The following is a 20,876-nucleotide window of genomic DNA, read 5'->3' as shown; positions in this document are numbered from 1 at the left end:
GCGTGTGCCTGTAGTCGCAGCTACTTAGGAGGCTGAAGCAGAAGAATCGCTTTAACTTGGGAGGTAGAGGTTGCAGTGAGCCAAGATCGTGCCACTGTACTCCAGGCTGGGTGACAGAGTGAGATTCCATCTCAAAAAAAAAAAAAAAAAAAAAAGCTCAATAATATTTTTTATTTAAATAGTCTTTACTTGATTCTTTCCTTAAGGATGGTCAAGGACTTGAAAAGGACAAGAATGGGGATTGATAACATGGAAGTTTAAGGAAAATATATCTGAGTAGCCCTTTCAGTGAGATCTTGGGTAGGGGGGGGGGGGGGGGGGGGGGGGGGGGGGGGGGGGGGGGGGGGGGGGGGGGGGGGGGGGGGGGGGGGGGGGTAAAATATGTGTGTACTGTTTGCTCATCAAAAGTCCATCTATGTAGAGAAGGCTCTTGATAATCGAGTGTCCAGACGTCACTGGATGTCAGTTCAGTTGCCCATGAACAAGCGGGCCTGGTGGCAGGGATGTGACAGTCAACCTCATAATTTAGTTCACAGACTTCAGGACATCAAGTAAAATTATGAATGAAACAGAGGAAAACTAATAGAGGACAGGGATGGATATACTGATAAATGAGACATTTTGCTAAGCATTCACTTGTTCATACGGGGGTAGGTGCATTAGAGGGAATGGGAGCTATTGTTTCCACTGCTGTTTTTGCTTAGAAGTTTAAATATGGAAATTGGGGTGCACCAGGACATGAAGTATCCAGAGGCATGGGCTGTGGGGGATACTGTGGATTTGCTTATTAATTGCCTGTTAAACTCCTTGCAAGATGTTTTCCCGTAATGCAGAAGGGTAAAGCTAAAATGGCATTGGCTGAATGTGGTGGCTCACACCTGGAATCCTAGCACTTTGGGAGGCCGAGATAGGAGTTTGAGATCAGCCTGGGAGACATAGGGAGACTCTGTCTCTTTTTTTAAGGAAAAAAAAATCATTAAAAAAAAAATAACATGGCATATCCCTGCCTCCTTTGCTTCCGTGTTCTAAATGTGAACCAGGTTTTTCCAACTCCAATACTCCTTCATGAGACTGAGTGTGGGAGGGAGGTGCACAAGGAGACGGCTTGACACGGGCACCCCTTTGCCACAGTGCAGTGGAGGTGAGGCCTTTAGTCAGCGGCGGCAGTGCTCTCCTGGTCTGGCAGCCCCCTGCGGGTGGCAGCAACTTTCTCCACCATGGAAGAGGCAGCGTGGTCCTGAGGCTGAGCTCCTCCTGAAATCTCAGATTAGAGTCTGTTCTTCAGCAATTTTGTGAGCCATTTTATACCCCATCATAAATCCCTTTCTCCTTAAGCTAGTTAGAGTGGCTTCTGTTTTCTGCAACTGACCGCTGACGGATTCTAGATTCTCCCCTTAACAAGCATCCCCAGAACACGTGTAAGCCCATGCGGGAGACCCCAGACTCCTGGCCGTAGTTGCAGGGCAGTACTTTGGAGTCAGGCTATGCATCCTAGAGAACGTAAAAGAAGATGCTTCTTCAGAACCTGCCTAGCATGACCGGGGAAGGCATTTGGGATGGGGTGGAATAAATAGCTCCCAGTTATGGAGTGTGTCCTGTGGGCTGAGCACTGTGAAAGCCCTTTACACATACTATCCCGTTTAATCCGCACAACCACATTCCTTTGAGATAAGTATTCCAGAAGACGGGAGAACGTTTTTAAGGTCCAATGCCTTGCAGATTTGGTTGCTTGGAGCCAAACACTGATGAGGATGATTCCAAGCCTGTTCCTAGAACAGTTTCACCGTCACTTTTAAGGGAGTCAGTTAAGAGCAAAAGAGAAACCTCACATTTTTTTCCAGGGCCATAAAAAAATCATATTTTTAAAAATAAAATTTTTAGTGATCTTACTACTGGGAATTTATCCAAAGGAAAGGAAATCATTATATTGAAGAGCCATCTGCACCTCCACGTTTATTGCAGTACTTGTTCACAATAGCCAAGATATGGGATCAACGTAGGTGTCCAACAACAGATGGATGAAAAAATATGGGATATATACACAATGGAATACCATTCAGCCATTAAAAAAAAAAAAAAAAAAAAAAGGGAAAGGAAATCCCGTCATTCATGGAAACATGGATAGAACTAGAGGACATTATGTTAAGCAAAATAAGCCAGGAACAGAAAGTTAAACACCAAATGTTCTCACTCATATGTGAAAGCTAAAAAAAGTTGATCTCATAGAAGTAAAAAGTAAAACAGGGGATACTAGAAACTGGGGAGAGTAGGAGGAAGGAAGCATGGGGAAAGATTTGTTAAATGATACAAAATTACAGCTAGATAGGAAAAGTAAGTTCTAGTATATTACACCACTGTAGGCTGACTATAGTTAACAATAGTATATAGTTTCAAATAGCTAGAAGAAGGATGCTGAATGTTCCCAACACAAAGAAATGATAAATGTTTGAGATGCTGGATATGCTAATTACCCTGATCCGATACCTTATATTATATGTATCAAAACATCACTATGTACCCCATGAATATGTAACATTATTACTTGTCCATTAAAAAAAAGAATTTTAAGTGTAGAAAAAAAGAAAAATATGTAAGCTGATGAAAAAAGAAGGAAATATACATTTTCTAGCGTTCAAATCATACAGTGCTTGTCCTAAATACTGCTCAATTTGCCACTTGGAAGGGAAGACTAATCTTTTTTGGAACATTGCCATTATTTAGCATATAACTTTTTACTATTTCTTAAATATAAAGGTATCATTAAAAACTGCAAACTCAGTTTTGAAATGTTCGATGCTTTTAAAAATTCAGGTCTTTTCATTTACTAGATAGGCAAAACAGATTATTGATGAGATTCTATTCATTTCATTCTAATGAAAATAGAAATGAAATAAAATGGAACAAACAATACATAAAATGTTTATTTGGAATCATTTAGAAAAGGTGCAAAAACAGCACAAAGTTCCCATAACCTTCACCCAGTGATGCAGTCTGCATGTTTGCCTCTCCAGAATTCATGGAATCCCCAGTGCTGGAGGCGGGGCCTGGTAGGAGGTGTTGGATCACGGGGATTTCTCATGAATGACTTAGCGCCATCATTCCCCTGGTGATTAGTGAATGCTTGCTCAGAGAGATCGGGTTGTCTAACAGAGTATGGCACTTTTCTCCCTCTCTCTCTTGATCCTGCTCTGGCCATACGACACGCTGGCTCCCTGTCACCTTCTGCCATGATTGCAGGCTTCCTTAGGACCTCACCAGAAGTGGACGCCAGCACCATGCTTCCAGTTCAGCCTGCAGAACCATGAGCCAATTAACCCTCTTTTCTTTATAAATTATCCAGCTCCAGGTATTCCTTTATAGCAACGCAAAAATAGGCGAACACACCCAGTCTCCTCTAATGGTAACATCTTACATGTCCGTGGGGCATTTGTCAACACCAAGAAATTAACACCAGTACAATCGTGTTAATGAAATTGCTAACTCGATTTGTGTATCACTGGCTTTTCTACTAACGCCTGTTCACTGTTCCAGGATGCAATGCAGGATTCCACATTGCATTCAGCATTGTGGTTTGTTGCTTTTTATTTTTTGTTATCCCATCACCTCATTCCAAAGGAAAAGGGCCTCAGTGATGCACACGAGCTCAAAGAGAGCAAATACGGACAGCATGAGACAGGCCATGTCTCAGAACAATTTAGAACAATTTCCCTCGCTGTCCATTGGTAGAGGAGCCCTCCTGTTAGAAATTGGCAGCAGCAGGCCACAGTGAAGACCAAGCTGGAGCGGGGAGCAGGGACCAGGACGCATGCCAGCATGCAATTGCAATACAGAATTCCAGCCCGGAAGCCCTGAGCAAGTTGGGGTATCTCCTCTGGCAGCATAATGAAGGGTAGCAGAACGGAGAGCCAGGGCTGCAGAGGCAGGGACAGAGGAGGCCGGCGGGGCCAAGTAGCGGAGTAACAGTCTCACCAAGGGGATTCCACGAGAAGATGATGAATCTCTCCAATTAAACGTGTCATGGTTGGGCTTCGAAGCCATGGATGAAAACTGAGGTAAGATAATTATTTCCATGGGACGCCTGGTTGTGAAAAAAATCACACGGTCATAAAAATGAATGAGTCGCCCAGCCAGAAACACTAGAGAACTCAGTAAAGATTTAGAAACCGTGTGTGTTTAATGTTACTCTCCCAGTGGGTTGAGTTCTCACAAAAGGTGCTAAATTAAAACAAGGAAGGGTGAATCTAGTTTTCTCACTGAAACAGTGTTTTAACCCTGAAGTTCCTGACCCCAGGTTTGATGCTTCTGCTGTAGAAATAAACATGTATACCACGTTTAGTTAACATAAATGACACGTGGCACACCTTTATGTTATATGGATTAAGACTTCTTCAGATCAGCTAAACAGGGCTATGCCGTGATCAATTCCATATAGACCTAAAAGGCAGAGCACCCCAGTGGACAGAGTTCTGTCTTTCTTCAAAAAACATGCTGCTTTATTTTTTGGACAACTATTTAGAAGGTAAGGGTTCTCGTTATTCAGGGCCACGAGACTCACAAATGTTTCTGGGAGGGTACTTAACACTACTCTAAGACTTTAGACAATGGATCCAGATATGCTGGGTGAAATCAGCAACTCCCTCAGTTGTAAATTCCTTGTAGCCAGCAGTGGTCTCGCTGCAGCCTGACAGTGGAAAGTGATTCTTCCATTTGCAGGGTCTGCTATAGGAGTGCCAGCAACCTAAACAAGGCAGATGGAAAAACCAAGGCCCACTCCTTCTTCCCAATAGAACAGATTTCCCACCCTTTGCCCTTTCTCTACAGAACTGCTTCACCAAGTCAAAAACTCAGAGACTCATTTGAATGGTGTTTAACTCTAGGGCATGCACCACTGAACCAGATCCAAATCTATTACGTTTGATGGCAAAAACTGTAATTATTATTATTATTATTATTATTATTATTATTATTGAGATGGAGTCTCACTCTGTTGCCCAGGCTGGAGTGCAGTGGCGTGATCTTGGCTTGCTCACTGCAACTTCCACCTCCTGGGTTCAAGCGATTCTCCTGCCTCAGCTTCTCAAGTAGCTGGGACTACAGGTGTGCACTGCTGCACCCGGCTATTTTTTTTTTGCATCTTTAGTAGAGGTAGGGTTTCACCATGTTGGCCAGGTTAATCTTGAACTCTTGACCTCAAATGATTTGCCCACCTCGACCTCCCAAAGTGCTGGGATTACAAGCATGAGCCACCACTTCCAGCCTGTAGCAACTTGTGCACCAGTGGTTCAAAGCCTCATGCCCTGCTCTGGACTCCACTTGAATTCATATGGAGACTAAAACTTTGTCTCTTGCTTTACCAGTCATGTAAGGAGTGAGGGGCTACAGATACAATGCTTCTCACTCAAGTCCCCCACCCCCCATCCCGCCCCACCTCCCAAAGGGTGAGAAGGGTTTAAGATCACAGAGATGGGAAAAACTTAGGAAACGTATTACACACGTTATTAAAATAATGGCAGATTTTTAAAACATTCTCACTTGGGAGAACAAATTAAACAAGAGGCAAAACCATTTTATTTTAAATCCTTCTAATGACGGTGTTCTGAATTGAAGGGTATACTTCTGCGCCTTTGTAAGCAGAAGATTCTGACAGACACTTTCCTTTTCTTGGCAAACCAAGGCCATTGTTAGGGGCTTTTGTTAGCCTGTGGCAGCTCCTGGGTTTACTTGCCGGTTTCTTAGACCTGCCCTCAAAAGTCAAGACGGTGTCTCTGGCTTCTTCCGCATCCGGCAGAGTCCTCCCTTTCTCCTCCGCAGCTTCCAGTGCGCTGTGAGTTAAGAAACCAGATAGCCAAACCCAAGAATTCTTTGTTAAACAAACTGTCCTGGTGGGGCTTTGATCCCTGGGGTTGGGAGTGAAATGGCTGGGAAGGCCTCCTTTTACCTCTATCTGGGCTACTGCCTGGATCTATTGGGGGTGCTGTTTCTCTACAAAATGCACTCAGAGTACATTTCAGAATTTTCAGTATCCACTTGGCCTGCCCATGACCCCCACCCTTGAGACTGTGAACGAGGAGGTCTGGGGTGATGCTGAGAATGTTTTCGAAGATGCTCCCAGATGAGGCTGATGTCCACGTGAGATTGAGTGCTGCTGTCGCCTTGAGTCTAACCTCCGCATGAACGAGGTTGAACTGGAAGTCAGAATCTTAAAATGTCAGCCTCAGCCACATGTCATCTTTCTTCTCATAACCTCTTGGACAAACTCCTTTACTTCAGAAAACGAATTTCCAAACCACACACTATTTCCTAGACCAAAATAGAGATTTTTATTTCTAAACACAAAGCAGATACATTTTTAAAAACATAAAACAACAGCAAAAACGTCAAACCATCTTTTAGAACACTGCTACTTCCAACTTGCACAAAAGGAAGGGGAGGAAAACGTCAATGCAACTTTAAAATATAGCACTAAGAAGAAACTCTGGGGTCCTGGTGTTCCTCCCTGGATGGCGGGGAAGGCTCCATCGGCTTTGGACTTGATATGAACCGAGATAACACACACATGTTCCGAGACAGTCGTTTGGCTCCAATACTGCTTGCCTTCCCAGAAAGCTTAATTTATTGCAAATGCATGTTTTACCATCACAAATAATATGACAAGAGTAGATATGGTCCCTCTGCATATTGTTTACATAATAGAACATTTAAAACAATGGAACGAGTTTGCCTTTGACATCAAAAATCATTTATGCAGCATCTACATGCACATATACACACAAAAGTGCGCACGCATACACATGCACACACGCACAGACACACACACACACACCATGCCATTGCTTGGTCCACATTGCATGAAATACACCATTCCAGCTACATGAACAGGTCAGTATCAGGTCCAGGTCTCCAGGTACAAAGGATGAAGTGAGTTTGCTCACATAGACTTAGCTTAGGGTAGAGTGAATTTGTAGAGTGAACTTGTTTATGAGGACTGCGTTTATGCGGAGGTTGGACTCAAGGCGATCGCAGCACTCAATCTCGTGTGATTATCAGCATCATCTGGGAGTATCTTCAAAAACATTCTCAGCATTGCCCCAGACCTCCTTGTTCACAATCTCAGGGGTGGAAGTCATGGGCAGGCCAAACTCACTCTGCCCCACCTGCTGCATCCAGCATGGTTTTTTTTTTTTTTTTTTTTTTTTTTTTTTTTGACTCCCTTGCTCTGTTGCCCAGGCTGGAGTGCAGTGGCGCAATCTTGGATCACTGCAAGCTCTGCCTCCCGGGTTCACGCCATTCTCCTGCCTCAGCCTCCCAAGCAGCTGGGACTACAGGCGCCCGCCACCACACCTGGCTAATTTTTTGTGTTTTAGTAGAGACGGGATTTCACTGTATTAGCCAGGATGGTCTCGATCTCCTGACCTCGTGATCCACCTGCCTCGGCCTCCCAAAGTGCTAGGATTACAGGCGTGAGCCACTGCGCCTGGCCCCGGATGGTTTCTGAGGAGACATGGGGCCCTCCCATGGGAGGGATGACAAATGAAACTAAAAAATCTATCTGGGTGGATGCCCTTTGGAATGAGGGCTCTGGTCTTTTGGACTTGAAATGGAGGGAAAACATAATCATTCCCTCAAAGATGGTATTGGAAACTTACCATTTTTCCTAACACACACATACAGAACGAGAGAGAGAAAGGAGAAAATTTAGGACCCATAGAATTAAGCCCTCTTTCACAGCAGGTTATCTGCTATCCTGAGAAAAAGAGAGGGCATCGTTTCTAAACCAGCCCAAGGAAATTCCCAGATGACACAGATCTAAGGGGTCATCTGACCTTCCCTTCTTTATGGAGAATGCCCGGGAGAGGCATAAAACTCTGGACCTCGGGGAAAACGCCCTGAGCCTAATGCGGTCTCCCTGGGTTCAGAGAGACCACAGGCTGGGGTCTGTTGTGCTGAAGCCCAATGCTGGAAGCCAGGGCTGCCCAGGTGTGCTTCTGCATGGAGATGTGTGTGTAGTACCCGCACAGGTTATGCTCACATACGCGTGCATCCCTCCCACGCCGCCCACTCCCTCACACGCACACACAGCTTCCTCTGTCTGCTTCCTCCTCCCCAATAAAACTTCTGGAATATGCACAAGCGACTGCCTCCTTGTTTCTCCCATGAGAGGAATTGGAGCTGCTCAGCAGGCAGAGACCACGCAAAGCCAACTCTGCCCTCTGCCTGCCCCCCCCAAGCGCTGGCCTGTCCGTGCTTTTCCAGTGGGAAGGTAGACAGTCAGTGGGTACCTGCTCCCATCCCCTGGGGCCTCATCCTGATGTTGCCAGCTCCCGTCAGCAGTAGGAGTCAACAGACTTCCCTGCGGGAGTGGGCACAAGCCCTACTGCCCCTGCTTTGGAATGTCGCCCTCCAGCTAGCTTACCAGCTGCCAGAGTGACAGCAGCCTGCAGCCTGCAAAGGAAAGGAAAGCAACTGAGGCCCAGGGAACATTCCATAGAGTGGAGCATCGGGCTTGGAGTCAGTCTTGCCTGGGTACAAGTCCCACATTTACCACTCACCCCCTAGCTGGCTGCTCTGAGGCAGGCTGCTGACCCTCCGCACTCTGGTTTCTGTACCTGGTTTCCGATCATGACTCCATAGCACACAGGCTTTTTGAAAGTGTCATGACCATATTACAGGCCCTCGGGGTATGCCTCCTTCCCTCTCTTTCTCATCTGAACAGGAAGACTGGCCGTAGGACTTTGTCCCTCATCTCCACAGAGGTGCTGGGGATGGGCTGGCCGGGTGTTCCTGGTTGCTGAGCTCAGAAGCAAGCATTTCAGAAAGGAAGCCCAGGATCCTCAGGGGAAACTGAGGTCCCTCCTTGTGATTGCTGTCTCCCGGCTGGACAAGGTGGTTGGGTTGGGGATGGTGTTACCATGACAACCGGAGAGCAGGCGCTGGGAGATGCTGAGTCCCGCTGACTGTGTTTTAAGGCCCTGAACATCCCGCTGAACCACTTGCTTTTAAACCCCGAGCCTGTGTTTTAATGTTCTTTTAGAAACAAATTCCTCCTTGTTCTTACTTTGAAAAACAGAAGGCGTTTCTCTCATACACAGAAGCTAAGAGAGAAATGACAGCTGGTTTTAAGTCCTCTTTGACTCTGGGCCTCTGCTGAAGGAGCCTGCAGGCACTGGCAATTGGGTGATGAGGGCCACCTGTGGGGTGCCCGCACCCACTTTCCCTTTCAAAGCCTCAATTGTCTGCTAGAAAACAAAGGGCTGGCCTAGAAGGGCTCAGAGATCCTCATTTTCCAAGATTTGCACCCAGGAGCTTCTCAAGCTCAAGAAGAAATGAAAGCAAATATGCATTGCCTGGGCTGAATCCAAACATAAAGGAAGTGTTCAAAAGCTTAGCCCTGGTGCTCACGGCCAGGACAAAGACGGGAGGGGCTGTTCCTGCACAAAAACTCTAGCAAGCAGGGCACACCTATTTGTCGGTTCCCAAGTCTTGCAGGAAGAATGTCTACAATGCCTTTGGGTAGACCTGTAGGACTCAGGGACCCCTGAGACGAGGTGGCAGGCCATGGTGGAGGCCTGCAAGGATGATGGATGATGCCTTCAAGTTCCGCATAAGGAGCATACGGCCAAGGCATGGAGGGTCAGGACAAACCCCGGTTTTTTCCTCCAACTGTAGCAGAGACAGCTAAGTCCCACTCCAAGCCACCCTACCCTTCATTCTTACTAGAAGGCTCCCATCTTTTTGGGTGCATGTTCCCAGACTCCTTGCAGATGTGGGGAAAACATGTGACACCATCCTGGCCAACAAGATGAGAACCGAAGTGGCTGGTGGAGCTTCTAGGAAAACTCCTCATGAGGAGGGCAGATTCATCTAACTCACTCCCCTCCTTCCTGCCTGGAACCCAGATGAAAAATTGGAGGTACAGCAAGCATCCTGGGCCATGAAGTGACTGTGATATAAAGGAAAGAGAGTTGCAAAGCCTTGGCTCTGACATCCACAAGCTGAGGAGACGACACCAGCAACCGCCTATCTCTAGACTTCTCAGGAGGAGAGAAAAGTAAAGTCTCTCATTGGTTTAAGCCAAAGTTGGTCGGGGGAGGAGGGATTCTGTTACTTGTGGCTGAATCTAGGGATTTCTCTTCCAGATGTGAGCCCACCTGCACCCTCCTAGAATTCCTAATATTTCAAGGAGCACTAGACGTTCCAGGACTGACTTCCCTCCTTATCATTAGGTGCGGGGAGGTGGCAAGGAACTGGCCCAAGGTCACACAGCCCATCAGCAGCGGAGGTCCAACTCAACCCTGTCTAGTGCTGAGCAATGTTACCTTGTCATCCAGAGGGTGCAGAGACCGACCCCCACTCCTGGAACTAACTCCCCGAGCTCACTGGCCAAACAAGAACTACTGAGGTCTCAGAGTCCTAACCTGTAAAATGGGTACAAAGTTGGAACAAGACAGTCTATGGAAGCCCTCCACCTCTGACAGCCTAAAAAAATCCAGGTATCCTCCTTCAACAGAGAACTTAGCATTTCCTAATCCATTTTGCCTCCCCTAAAAGTCCTACCTGGCAGTTTATCCCATTGTCTGCTTTCCGGGGCTAGTTTGTCTCACCCAAGTACTAGATGAAGGAAAAGTGATTTTTGATTGGGAACATCCTAATTTTAACATACATTCAAAAAAAAAAAAAAAAAAAGAAAGAAAAGAAAAGGAGGCCAGAATTGAGAGCTTTCCAAGAGGGCTGGTACAGGTGTACGGATGTCAAACAGGTTTTGCTCACATGCAAATATGATTGATTGGCAGCTGCTTGGAGTGGTTTTGAGGACTGTGATGTTCATTGGGCTGGAGAGTAGGGAGTGGGAAAGGTTGGTGATCAACTATTGATGTCTGTCTTGGAAGCAGCAAGGGCTGTAGTTGCCCACACCTCCCTCCAATGCTGACCTAGACTGGTGACAATCAGATTGGGGTGAGAATTGGCTGAGTCCCCATGAGAGAGGGAATTAGGGCAGGATCCCACTGGGCTATGGACACAGAGGCTCCCTGGCGATCACTACAGACACCAGTGAAAAATACTCTGATTATAGAATCCAAAGGAAGCCTCTGGCACCTTGGGGTGACAGCCACAGGCACAGCCTCCCTGGGGGGTCCTTCAGCTCCCCTCCTCTGAGGAGAAATCCTAGGCAGGGGGCAGAAAAGGGCAAGAGATTATCCTTGAGCATGGACACATTGGTCACTGGGATGTACATGCCAACCCAGACAATCCCCAGTGGGGAAAAATGGGCTTTGGAGTAATGGAAATGACAATCAACATCCACTGCCTTAGCCTTGGGCCTCACCTTGAAGCCTCCAGGAGCCTCCCAAGCTGTGTTGTTCTGAGACTCAGCACAGCCCAACATCCTTCTGACCTCCTGAGGCCGAGTCAGTCTATTTTCCCCTCCTTCTGCCATGCCCAGGTCCTCTCCCTGCCCAGCCAGGCTGCCCTGGCCGCCTTGACCCATTTCCTCTGCCCAGCATGGTTCATAGTCATGATGGTGGCCTCCAAGAGGCAGCAAGACACTCTCATGCCCTGTCCTGAGCTCTCCCACTGTCTGCCCCGTGTGACTCTTCCAGTTTCTGTGAAGTGGGCCTGCCCCCTCTGGAGAGGCAGATAGGCAAAGTCAAGGGCAATGACCGCAATCCAGATGGGCATCTTCAATGGCACAAACCCTTTTCTTCATCTGCGAGCACCCTGAGGGCAGGGACTGGGCTTTGCTCACCCCAAATCTCCCAGCACAAAGCCTGACACAGGCTGGAGAATGCTTGTTGCATTGGATTAAGATGCAAAGAGGCACAGGGCACGTCTGCCCACCAACCAGAAGAGAGAAAGCCGCAGACCCCGGACAGCATCCAAATGGCCAATGGGAAGGCAGGGCCAGTGAGCACCTGGTTTTTTGTTTTGTTTTTTTGGGGGGGGCCACAGCTGGCAGGCTCCTGGCCTCCGCTGAGCCCGGTTGACACAAATTTCCGTAATGTCCCTCTTCCCATTTCTCTTTCCTTCTCTCCCTCGGGGACTCCTGCACTAAGCAATCCTCAAGCTGCTCTCTTCTCCCAACCATCTCCCGGGTTCCCAAACTTTCAGACGGCATGTGTTTTCAGGAAGAACACTGTATTGGGAGCAAAACCAACATAGAGTTGGCAACTTTTTATTTTGTCCAGTGAGGGCTCCCAAAACACAATAGAAACCATCAAAGAAGACAGAGCCACCTTTACCCATTCCTCATTTCCTAAAGGCCATTGAGCACCCTTGAAGTAGGAAGAACATAATCCTAGAATGAAGAGTCAGCATTTGGGTGAAATAAATCCTATAGAAAGAAAAACTCAAGGCGTTCCCTCATATTGTTTCACTCGCCTTTGGTCAGTGAAAGCTTGCCACTAGTGCTTGTCCTTGGAGGAAAGTTGGGAACCATGAAGGTACAGCCTGTCATTCCCATTCTCTTCTTCTCTCTCACTATCCTTCCCTCCCTCCCTCCCTCCTTTTCTCTCTCTTCTCTCTCTCTTTCTCTTTTGCCCTCACTCTCTCTCTCTCTCCTCTCACCCTCAAATTGTGGTAAAATAAACATAACATAAAATTTAGCATCTTAACCACTTTTAAGAACACAGTTCAGTGCATCGAGCCTGACATCACCTCTTGCCTTTGACTCCCTCTGGCCCACTTCCCTGTCTGCCCTCTCCAGCCAGACCAGCATAAAGTGCAGGTCCCCAAAGCATCTGCAAAGCCTCCCGGCCTCCCAGTCAGGCCTGGCTCCAGTCTAATGGAAGAGTTAAGATCCCCTCTTTACTCCCTAACTGTGGGCAGCCCCAGCCTCCCATCCCCTGCAAAGCAGGGCAGGATGATGCCGCCGGTCCCCGTTTGCCAGCAGTAAGATCCATTAGGGAACCCCTGGTTAGCACAAACTGCCCACCTTCAGGCCTTTTTCTGCCCTCTGCCTGTCATTCTCTGTGGCCCCCAGGCTGCAGAGGGTCCCCAGCTTCCTTCCCCTGAAGCTGCCCGGAGACAAGCATCTTTGGACCCCTGGGCCCTGCAGGGAGCTCCAGCCACCTGCCCGAGGCAAACGGGGCCTGAGAGATGGAATTGGGTCAGGTCATCCATGACCCATTTCCTCTGGAAGGGAGTTGGGTGTCAGGAAACACATTTGCCTTTGGGTTTTTAATGTAATTCAACAAAGCACAGCCAAAGCTCTTATCCTGTGCTGGGCATTGGGGGTGTGGAGTTCTGTCATTCATGACTGAGGACCTCATCGTGAGACATTAGAGGGGCTCATCTTCCAGGTGAGCAATGTGAAGATAATGATGGATGGCCCAGGGGAACGTGCTGCTGGTGGCGACTCATCTCAGAGCTGAGGGCCAGTCCCTCGGGGAAACATATGGATGCTCCACTCTGCCCATGTCCCAGGCAAGCTGATGGGCAGGGAGTTCTGCCTGCTTGCCCAGGGAACTCCATTCCCAGAGGCTACAGAGACTGCAACCTGGTAGAACCGGCCTCAAGCCCCCCTCCAGCCTGGGCTTTGGGGTCCTCATTGCCCCATGTTGTGGGTTTGGACCCACTGCAGCATGAGCAAGAGCCTTCATATCTTTAAGCCTCAGTGTTCCATCTCAAACATGGGGGTAAAACAGTATCAAGCCCTGGGGGCAGGTGTCCGTGGGGGAATTACACAAAGCGAGACTGCAAAGTGCCACCCAAGGGGGTCACGCACCCACGAGCACCAAAGGGATCACGTTCTTTGTCTCCCTTGTCAGTGTTCCCTCTGTCCTGCCACTACTGAGCACCTCCCAGGGTCCTGGCTTCATGTGCTGTCAGTACCTGCCCATCCCACCCACTCCCAGCTCTTCTTTTTAAACACCCTCTGGGTGCTACGTGTGCCTTTCCACATATAGAAAATGGGTTAAGAAAGGGGTAGGAGGGACAAGTAAGCGGGGATAACTAATTCATCAACCGACCCACTGGTGGCGCGCTCTCCCTCCTCCCCTCCCCTCCTGTCTCTCTCTCTGTGACACACACACACACGCACACACACACCCTGTGTTGGGCCATCAGAGTACCAGTTCTTATAAACTCTAAGACCCCTTTCATTTTGGAGACAGATGAACAAGACACACACACACACACACACACACGTGCCACAGCGCCACCTTTTCAAGCAGCACCTAAAGCTCTGCATGGCTGTTAAAGAGGCTAGAAACTAAAGTCATAAGAACAATCGCCTGGCTCGACTTTAAGCAAAGGAGACTGCACTCGCACGTGGAAGCACCAGTAATTGGGCTGTTACATCATATTACAAGTATATTTATAAGAAAGTACTGAAAATAGCAATTCTTTTTTAAAAAACAGTTATGCAGACAAGCAGACTTGATGGCATCATTATCAAAATTTAAAAATATAGGTAGATATCCCCATCCCCGCCCGCATGTTCCAGCTCCTCCCTCCCCAGTATGTGCAATATGTGACAGGCTGCACACATGCCCGGTGGCTGTTTTGTTCCTGTAGTTGCCGACACGCAGGGATCACACCACAGTGAGCAGGGCACCGCCTGAGGGCCGTGGCGGCCAGTTGGGCTCTGGCCTTGCTGTGTCTCACTGTGTGGCCATGGATCAGTTTCTTCCCCGTTCCGGGCCTCAGCTTTCTCACCTGTGACACAGGAGAGTAGAAACCTGGCAAGCCCCCCTGCACCACAGCTCTGACTTCCAGGACTGGACATCTGTGCATGGCTGCCTGGGCTCGCTCAGCCCCTGGTTTTCCAGTAAGATGGTCACCTGCAGAGAACGGCCCTCTGGCTCGGTTTCCAGATATCTGGAGAAAAGTGTGCTTTCTCTTCTTCCATGAAATCACATATTTCTCCAGATATTTGGAAACCAAGCCACAGGGTTGTAGGATCTACTTTTTGAACTTTTCATCCCCTGTAGTTGCCAATTCTGCATGTACTGGTCCTGTAGAAATAAGTTAAACTGAAGCAACTTGAGGGAAGGAACTTGATGGAAGGATGGAGCGTCCACAGGGCTTGTTTTCCAGAGAAAAGTATTGTTTGGAGGAGCAGAATTATAAGCCTACAGCTTATCATAAAGCTGTTTTAAAAAAAAAAAAAAAAAAAGGCCAGGCATGGTGGCTCATGCCTGTAATCCCACACTTTGAGAGGCTGAGGCGGGCAGATCACCTGAGGTCAGGAGTTCGAGATCAGCCTGGCCAACATGGTGAAACCCCGTCTCTACTAAAAATACAAAAATTAGCTGGGTGTGGTGGCAGATGCCTGTCATCCCAGCTATTCGGGAGGCTGAGACAGGAGAATCACTTGAACCTGGGAGGCGGAGGTTGCAGTCAGCCGAGATCGCATCACTGCACTCCCGCCTGGGCAAAAAGAGCGAAACTCCATCTCAATAATAATAATAACAATAATAATAATAATAACTCAGAGCCAGGCTTGTGGATGGAAATATACTTCCCAAGTCACATTCTGATTAAAGCTGTAACAAATACAGGCGAGTTAAAAGAAAAACAAAAGTACGCTTTCTGAGTCAGGCCCGAGGGCTCTCCTTGGCAGCACGGGTTTCCTGCCTGTGAATATCCTGGTTGCCGAGGGCCGGGGCTCCCAAGGGCAGAGCTCACGGTGAAAGGCCAACGGTCAGTGTGTGTGAGACAGCAGTGGTGCTGGGCGTCAGGCCCTCTTAGGGCCTCAGTTTCCTCTTTACTTAAAGGGCCTTTCTGGGTCTATAATACCTTATGATTCCAAAGCCAGATAGAAGTCCAAGGAAATCCCCTCTGAAGCTCCTATTTGTAGTTGAACAGACAAAATGCATTTGTAAAGAGTGGGCATGAAGTATTTTTTTTAAGGGGAAAATTTAGTGTTGATTTAGAACAAACATGATCCAGTTGCTAAGCACTTAGGAACCATCCCAGAGTTCCCTGGCAAGGAAGGGATGAGTTTCTGGCCTTGGGAACTCACGTGGAGTCACCACAGCCCCAGCTCAGGTGGTGCATGGAGCCCAGCTCGCCTACACCTGGCTGGAGAGGGCCTGGTTTTGGGTGGCCTGGGCCCTAGTCCCATATGAGAATGCACATGAGACCTCCTTGGCCCCATGGACCTGCTGTCTCCAGAGTCCTTTCTGGGAAGGGGAAGGAGAGCCCTTGAGACAGGCCGAACTCCAAAGCAGATTCTCTCACCTCTGTCCTGGACCCTCGATCCCTGGCCCCTGGCATGGCAGACGCTTCCCTTCTGTCCTGCAGCTTGAGCTCTCGATGATGAAAACTCAGTCCAAGAGCGACAGAGGAAATGCATCTTTCCTGGGCACTGCTAGTGGGTGCTGCTCACAGAGTGTGCCTCACCATTCTGCATGGAAATCTTAAAAATAAAGCCTGTCTTCTTCCCTTTCTCCCTGAATGAAACACACAGCACAGGATCTCACCGTTTCACGGGGGCTCGGTGTCATCACCAGGGACAGTCCTCATAGGTCAGAAGCCGCTGAGAGCTGGGGTTAGGGCTCCCGCACGCGATGCCTCCACGCGGCTGTACTTTCTTAGTTCAGGGATCTGCTCTCTGCAGCTCTTCTTTTTCTCCCTTGATATCGCTCTGTCACTTGTCACTGCTATCACTGTACCTGCCTCTGGTCATTGCCATTTCTAGTTCTCGTACGTGGCAGCTACTCTCTGTGGTTGTTAAAACTAGACAAGCATACTTGTTCTCATTATGCATAAAGCCAGAGTCGCTGGGCGCCGAGTGAGGGTCTGTGCCGCTCTTCCGCGTTGCAGCTCAGAGGCCTTTCATTACATCCGAGTTCTGGGATTGGCTTTGGAGAAGAGGTTGCCATGAAAGTGACAGGTTATTGTTCTTGCTTTCTAGAGTTGACTGCAGACCAAGTCAACAATACCACAAAATCCCATTGGAGGGAGACACTGCTAGGAATCTTCCCAACTCCAGATAGACCTCATATATGAAACAATACATACTGAGCATTTACATACAGATCATATAAAAATTCTAGACATTGTTCCCTAGTCACATGTAGTACACATTTGGTATAAATAGACTAAGACAACACTGTATAAAAAGTAAGTCTGTTCTGGGAATGCTGACACAGCACTGATATGGATGCAGCTCTGCAGTCTTTGGCCTGCCCCTGTTTCCAGTTTCCCTGGCGGGCATCCTCAGGAGGGGCCCTGGGACTGCTGGAGGTTGGAGAACAAAGTCACCTGTGTGCCCCAGCGGGTTAGGTGGGTGGCGGGCCATTGTAGCGCAGCATGAGCGTGAAGGAGCGGGCGAAGTTGTTGGCCAGGGTGCAGCTGCGGTCCTCTTCCCTGATGGGGAGCAGGAACAGCAGGAGGAGGAACAGCAGCAGAAGCAGCTGCAGTGGGAGCGCCACACAGCACACCCTCCGGAAGAGGGAGCCCAGTCCTCGCCACCGCCGAGTCTGCGGAACCAACACAGCACAGGTGAGTGGGCTGGGGGACTCTGGGGGTGGGGGGCAGGTTCAGGGGGCGAGGAGGATGCCAGGAGCGGCGATGGCACTGAACTGACTGTATGACAGTACATGTCTCCGTGTTCTCATCGGTGAAATGGGGCTAATGTAAGTTTTGCCAGAAACAAAGGTTTCTGCAGTTTTCCCAAAGCATTCAAGGCATGAAAGGAAGAACAGAAAATACAGTTGCAGGCTCTGCCATTGTGACATATATCTTTGCTTGCCTGGTGTAGCAGAGGGCTGGCTATGAATCCTAAGGTCACCTGACTTCTCTGAACCTCAAGTTTCTCGTCTACAGATAGAGGCAATAATGGTACCTACACGACAGAGTTGTCATGAGGATCCAATGAGGCAGAGCCTGGCACATAGTAGGTATGTACCAGCTGCTGTCATTATTAGTACACATCCTTAATATTGTCACCATCTAAATCATCGTCATCACCATCACCACCACCATCAAGTTCACCATCATCAGTTTCTTCCTCCTGTCTTTCTTCCCTGTTTCCTCTTTCTCCTTCCCCTCTTCCTTTTCTTTTCTTTTCTTTTTCTTTTTTTCTTTTTTTGAGGTGAAGTCTCACTCTGTCACCCAGGCTGGAGTTCAGTGGCGTGATCTCAGCTCACTGCAACCTCCACCTCCCAGGTTCAAGCAGTTCTCTCCCTCAGCCTCCCAGGTAGCTGGGATTACAGGCGCCTGCCACTACACCCAACTATTTTTTTTTTTTTTTTGTATTTTTAGTAGAGATGGGGTTTCACAATGTTGGCCATGCTGGTCTTGAATGCTGACCTCATGATCCACCCTCCTCAGCCTCCCAAAGTGCTGGGATTATAGGTGTGAGCCACCGTGCCCAGCCCCTCTCTTCCTTTTCCTCCCTCTCCCCTTCCCTCTTCTCCCCTTCTTCCTCCTCCTCCTTTTATTTCATCATCAATTTCATCACCATCACCATCGCCATCAGTATCACATAAAGGTCAGTCTCACAAGTCCAAATGCCTAATGGACTTCTCTGCTACAATATCCCTGAAAGTGGTCAAGAAAATATTTTCTAAATTCTGGAGGGACTGGCGGGGTTTTGGCTTCATGGATGTCTGACTGCCAAGGAGTGCAGGGAAAGAGCTGGTCACTCAGAAAAGTGAGGCCCTCATGGTCAAGATGCTGCAGAGTGCAGGATGAGCCCAGCTTTTAGGATCCTAGCAGACCAGGTCCCCACCCAGACTCTGTTACTCAACAGCTATGTGTCCTTGGGCAAATCAATATTGGATCTTCTGTTTCCTGCTCTGCAAAATGGCGATCAAATACCTACCCCTATTTGCTGGGCTGTGGTGAGGGCTCAAAGCAAAAGTATATTTATGCCTCGATTGATAAATGTACCAGTTCTTACTATTAGTACTATTAGTAATTATTTATAATAATCGTGCTAGCAATTAGTAACTGTTAGTAACATTCATTACTATTAATATTAGTAATCATAGCACTAGTACTATTATCATAGAATATATGTGCTGGCTCCCTGAAGAACCGAGGTTCACCCTCCAGGACACCAAAAGCCACAGTCCCGTGATGATGATAGTGATCGTGACCATGGTGATGGAGGTGAGGGCAATGATGACAGTGATGCTTGATGATGGTGGTGATGGTGATAATGATCATGATGCTAATGGTGGTGGGGTGGGGGTGGGGTGGTGACAGTAAGGTGGTGACGATGGTGATAATGACCATGGTAATGGTGAAAATGGTGATGATCATGGTGATGGTGATGGGGATGGTGGTGACTGTGATGGTGATTTTAAGTGTGAGTGATAGTGATGATAGTGATGGTGATGATGGTGATGGTAATGATGAGAGTGATGGTGGCGGTGGTCATGATGGTGAGGGTGACGGTGGTAAGGATGATGGTGATGGTGATGGTGGTGGTGATGGTGATAGTGATGATGATGGAGGTAGAGATGGTGGTGGTGGTGATGGTGAGGATAATGGTGGTAAGGATGATGGTGATGGTGATAGTGATGATGATGGAGGTAGAGATGGTGGTGGTGGCGATGGTGAGGATAATGGTGGTAAGGATGATGGTGATGGTGATAGTGATGATGATGGAGGTAGCGATGTGGTGGTGGCGATGGTGAGGATAATGGTGGTAAGGATGATGGTGATGGTGATAGTGATGATGATGGAGGTAGAGATGGTGGTGGTGGTGATGGTGAGGGTAATGGTGGTAAGGATGATGGTGATGGTGATGGTGATGATGATGGAGGTAGAGATGGTGGTGGTGGTGATGGTGAGGGTAATGGTGGTGAGAATGATGGTGTTGGTGATGGTGGTGGTGATGGTGATAGTGATGATGATGGAGATACAGATGGTGGTGGTGGTGATAGTGATGATGATGAAGATACAGCTGGTGGTGGTGATAATGGTGAGGGTAATGGTGGTAAGATTGATGGTGTTGGTGATGGTGATAGTAATGATGATGATGGAGGTAGAGATGGTGGTGGTAGTGATGGTGACGGTAATGGTGGTAAGGATGATGGTGATGGTGATGGTGGTGGTGATGGTGATAGTTGTGATGGTGATAGAGGTGAAGACGGTGGTGGTGGTGAAGGTGAGGGCAATGGTGTTAAGGGTGATGGCAATGGTGGTGGTGATGGCAGTAGTGGTGGTAGTGACGGTGACGATGGTGATGAAGAAGCACTGTTAAATGCAAATGTTCCTGGGAGGTTCTAACCTGGGCAGTTCTGTCTCTCTACCTCTCCTCTCTGAGTCAACTCATGTATTCCCCTGCTCCAAGTATCTCCTCCAGATGATAACACTTAACCCTGGGCCTGCAGCCTCAAATATGTTCACTCACCAAAGTCCTTAAACACTGATTTTATGAAACAGGCTGCTTATAACAATGAATAAGTACTCTTGGCTGCATGTATTTCAGCGGTGACTTTGGGAGCGGAGGGTAGGGGGTGACACATTGTTTAATGAGTGTGAGTTCACAGAGACGGTGGCTCTTCCCACAACTGCTGGGCTGGGTGGAGCCAAATCTCTGACACATGTGACCCATCCAGGGAGAGGGAAAAGAGGTAAAAGACAATGAGCTGCAGGGCCACCTGGTGTGGGTTTTCACTGCAACTAACAGCCTGTAATTAAGGATCTCCCAAATGGAGGGTCTGCTTACAAGTGTCCTTTTTTATTTGCCCCTCCATTCTCAGAGCTAACACTTTGCTTCTTCAAGACAGGGGTTGTGCCTTGGCCGTGATCCTCTGGGAAAAACATCTTTGAAGGTCCAAAAAGTGTTTACATATACAAGTGTTGACAAGGGGTGGTCTTCTCAAAGGATTCCTGCAGCCTGCCCAGTGCCTGTTTACTTAGAGCTCACATCCTCACTTAAAGGTCCCTGGATTCCAAAATGCTCTTTAAAAAAGACA

General features: G+C 48.1%; 1 protein-coding gene and 1 pseudogene across 11 annotated transcripts in view; both read right to left on the bottom strand.

Annotated features, from left to right (window-relative positions):
• Nucleotides 1-6,301: 6,301 nt before the first annotated feature.
• On the bottom strand, nt 6,302-11,383 carry LOC126959117 (putative uncharacterized protein encoded by LINC00341; annotated as a pseudogene). Its single transcript, XR_007727485.1, has 3 exons — nt 11,324-11,383; nt 9,165-9,236; nt 6,302-8,993 (listed from the first exon to the last, which is right to left on the bottom strand). The product of XR_007727485.1 is annotated as a putative uncharacterized protein encoded by LINC00341 (transcript).
• Nucleotides 6,302-20,876, bottom strand: part of SYNE3 (spectrin repeat containing nuclear envelope family member 3) — a 124,930-nt gene continuing 110,355 nt past the window's right edge. For all 10 annotated transcript variants that reach the window (XM_050799021.1, XM_050799028.1, XM_050799023.1 and 7 more), the window contains one exon: nt 6,302-17,423. In XM_050799021.1, coding sequence (XP_050654978.1) covers nt 17,223-17,423 — 201 coding nt within the window. In that variant the 3' untranslated portion in view covers nt 6,302-17,222. The remainder of the gene's footprint in view (nt 17,424-20,876) is intronic.

This window comes from Macaca thibetana, chromosome 7 (genome assembly GCF_024542745.1).
Source record: "Macaca thibetana thibetana isolate TM-01 chromosome 7, ASM2454274v1, whole genome shotgun sequence".
Lineage (NCBI taxonomy): Eukaryota > Metazoa > Chordata > Mammalia > Primates > Cercopithecidae > Macaca > Macaca thibetana.
This window is presented reverse-complemented; position numbering and strand designations above follow the sequence as displayed.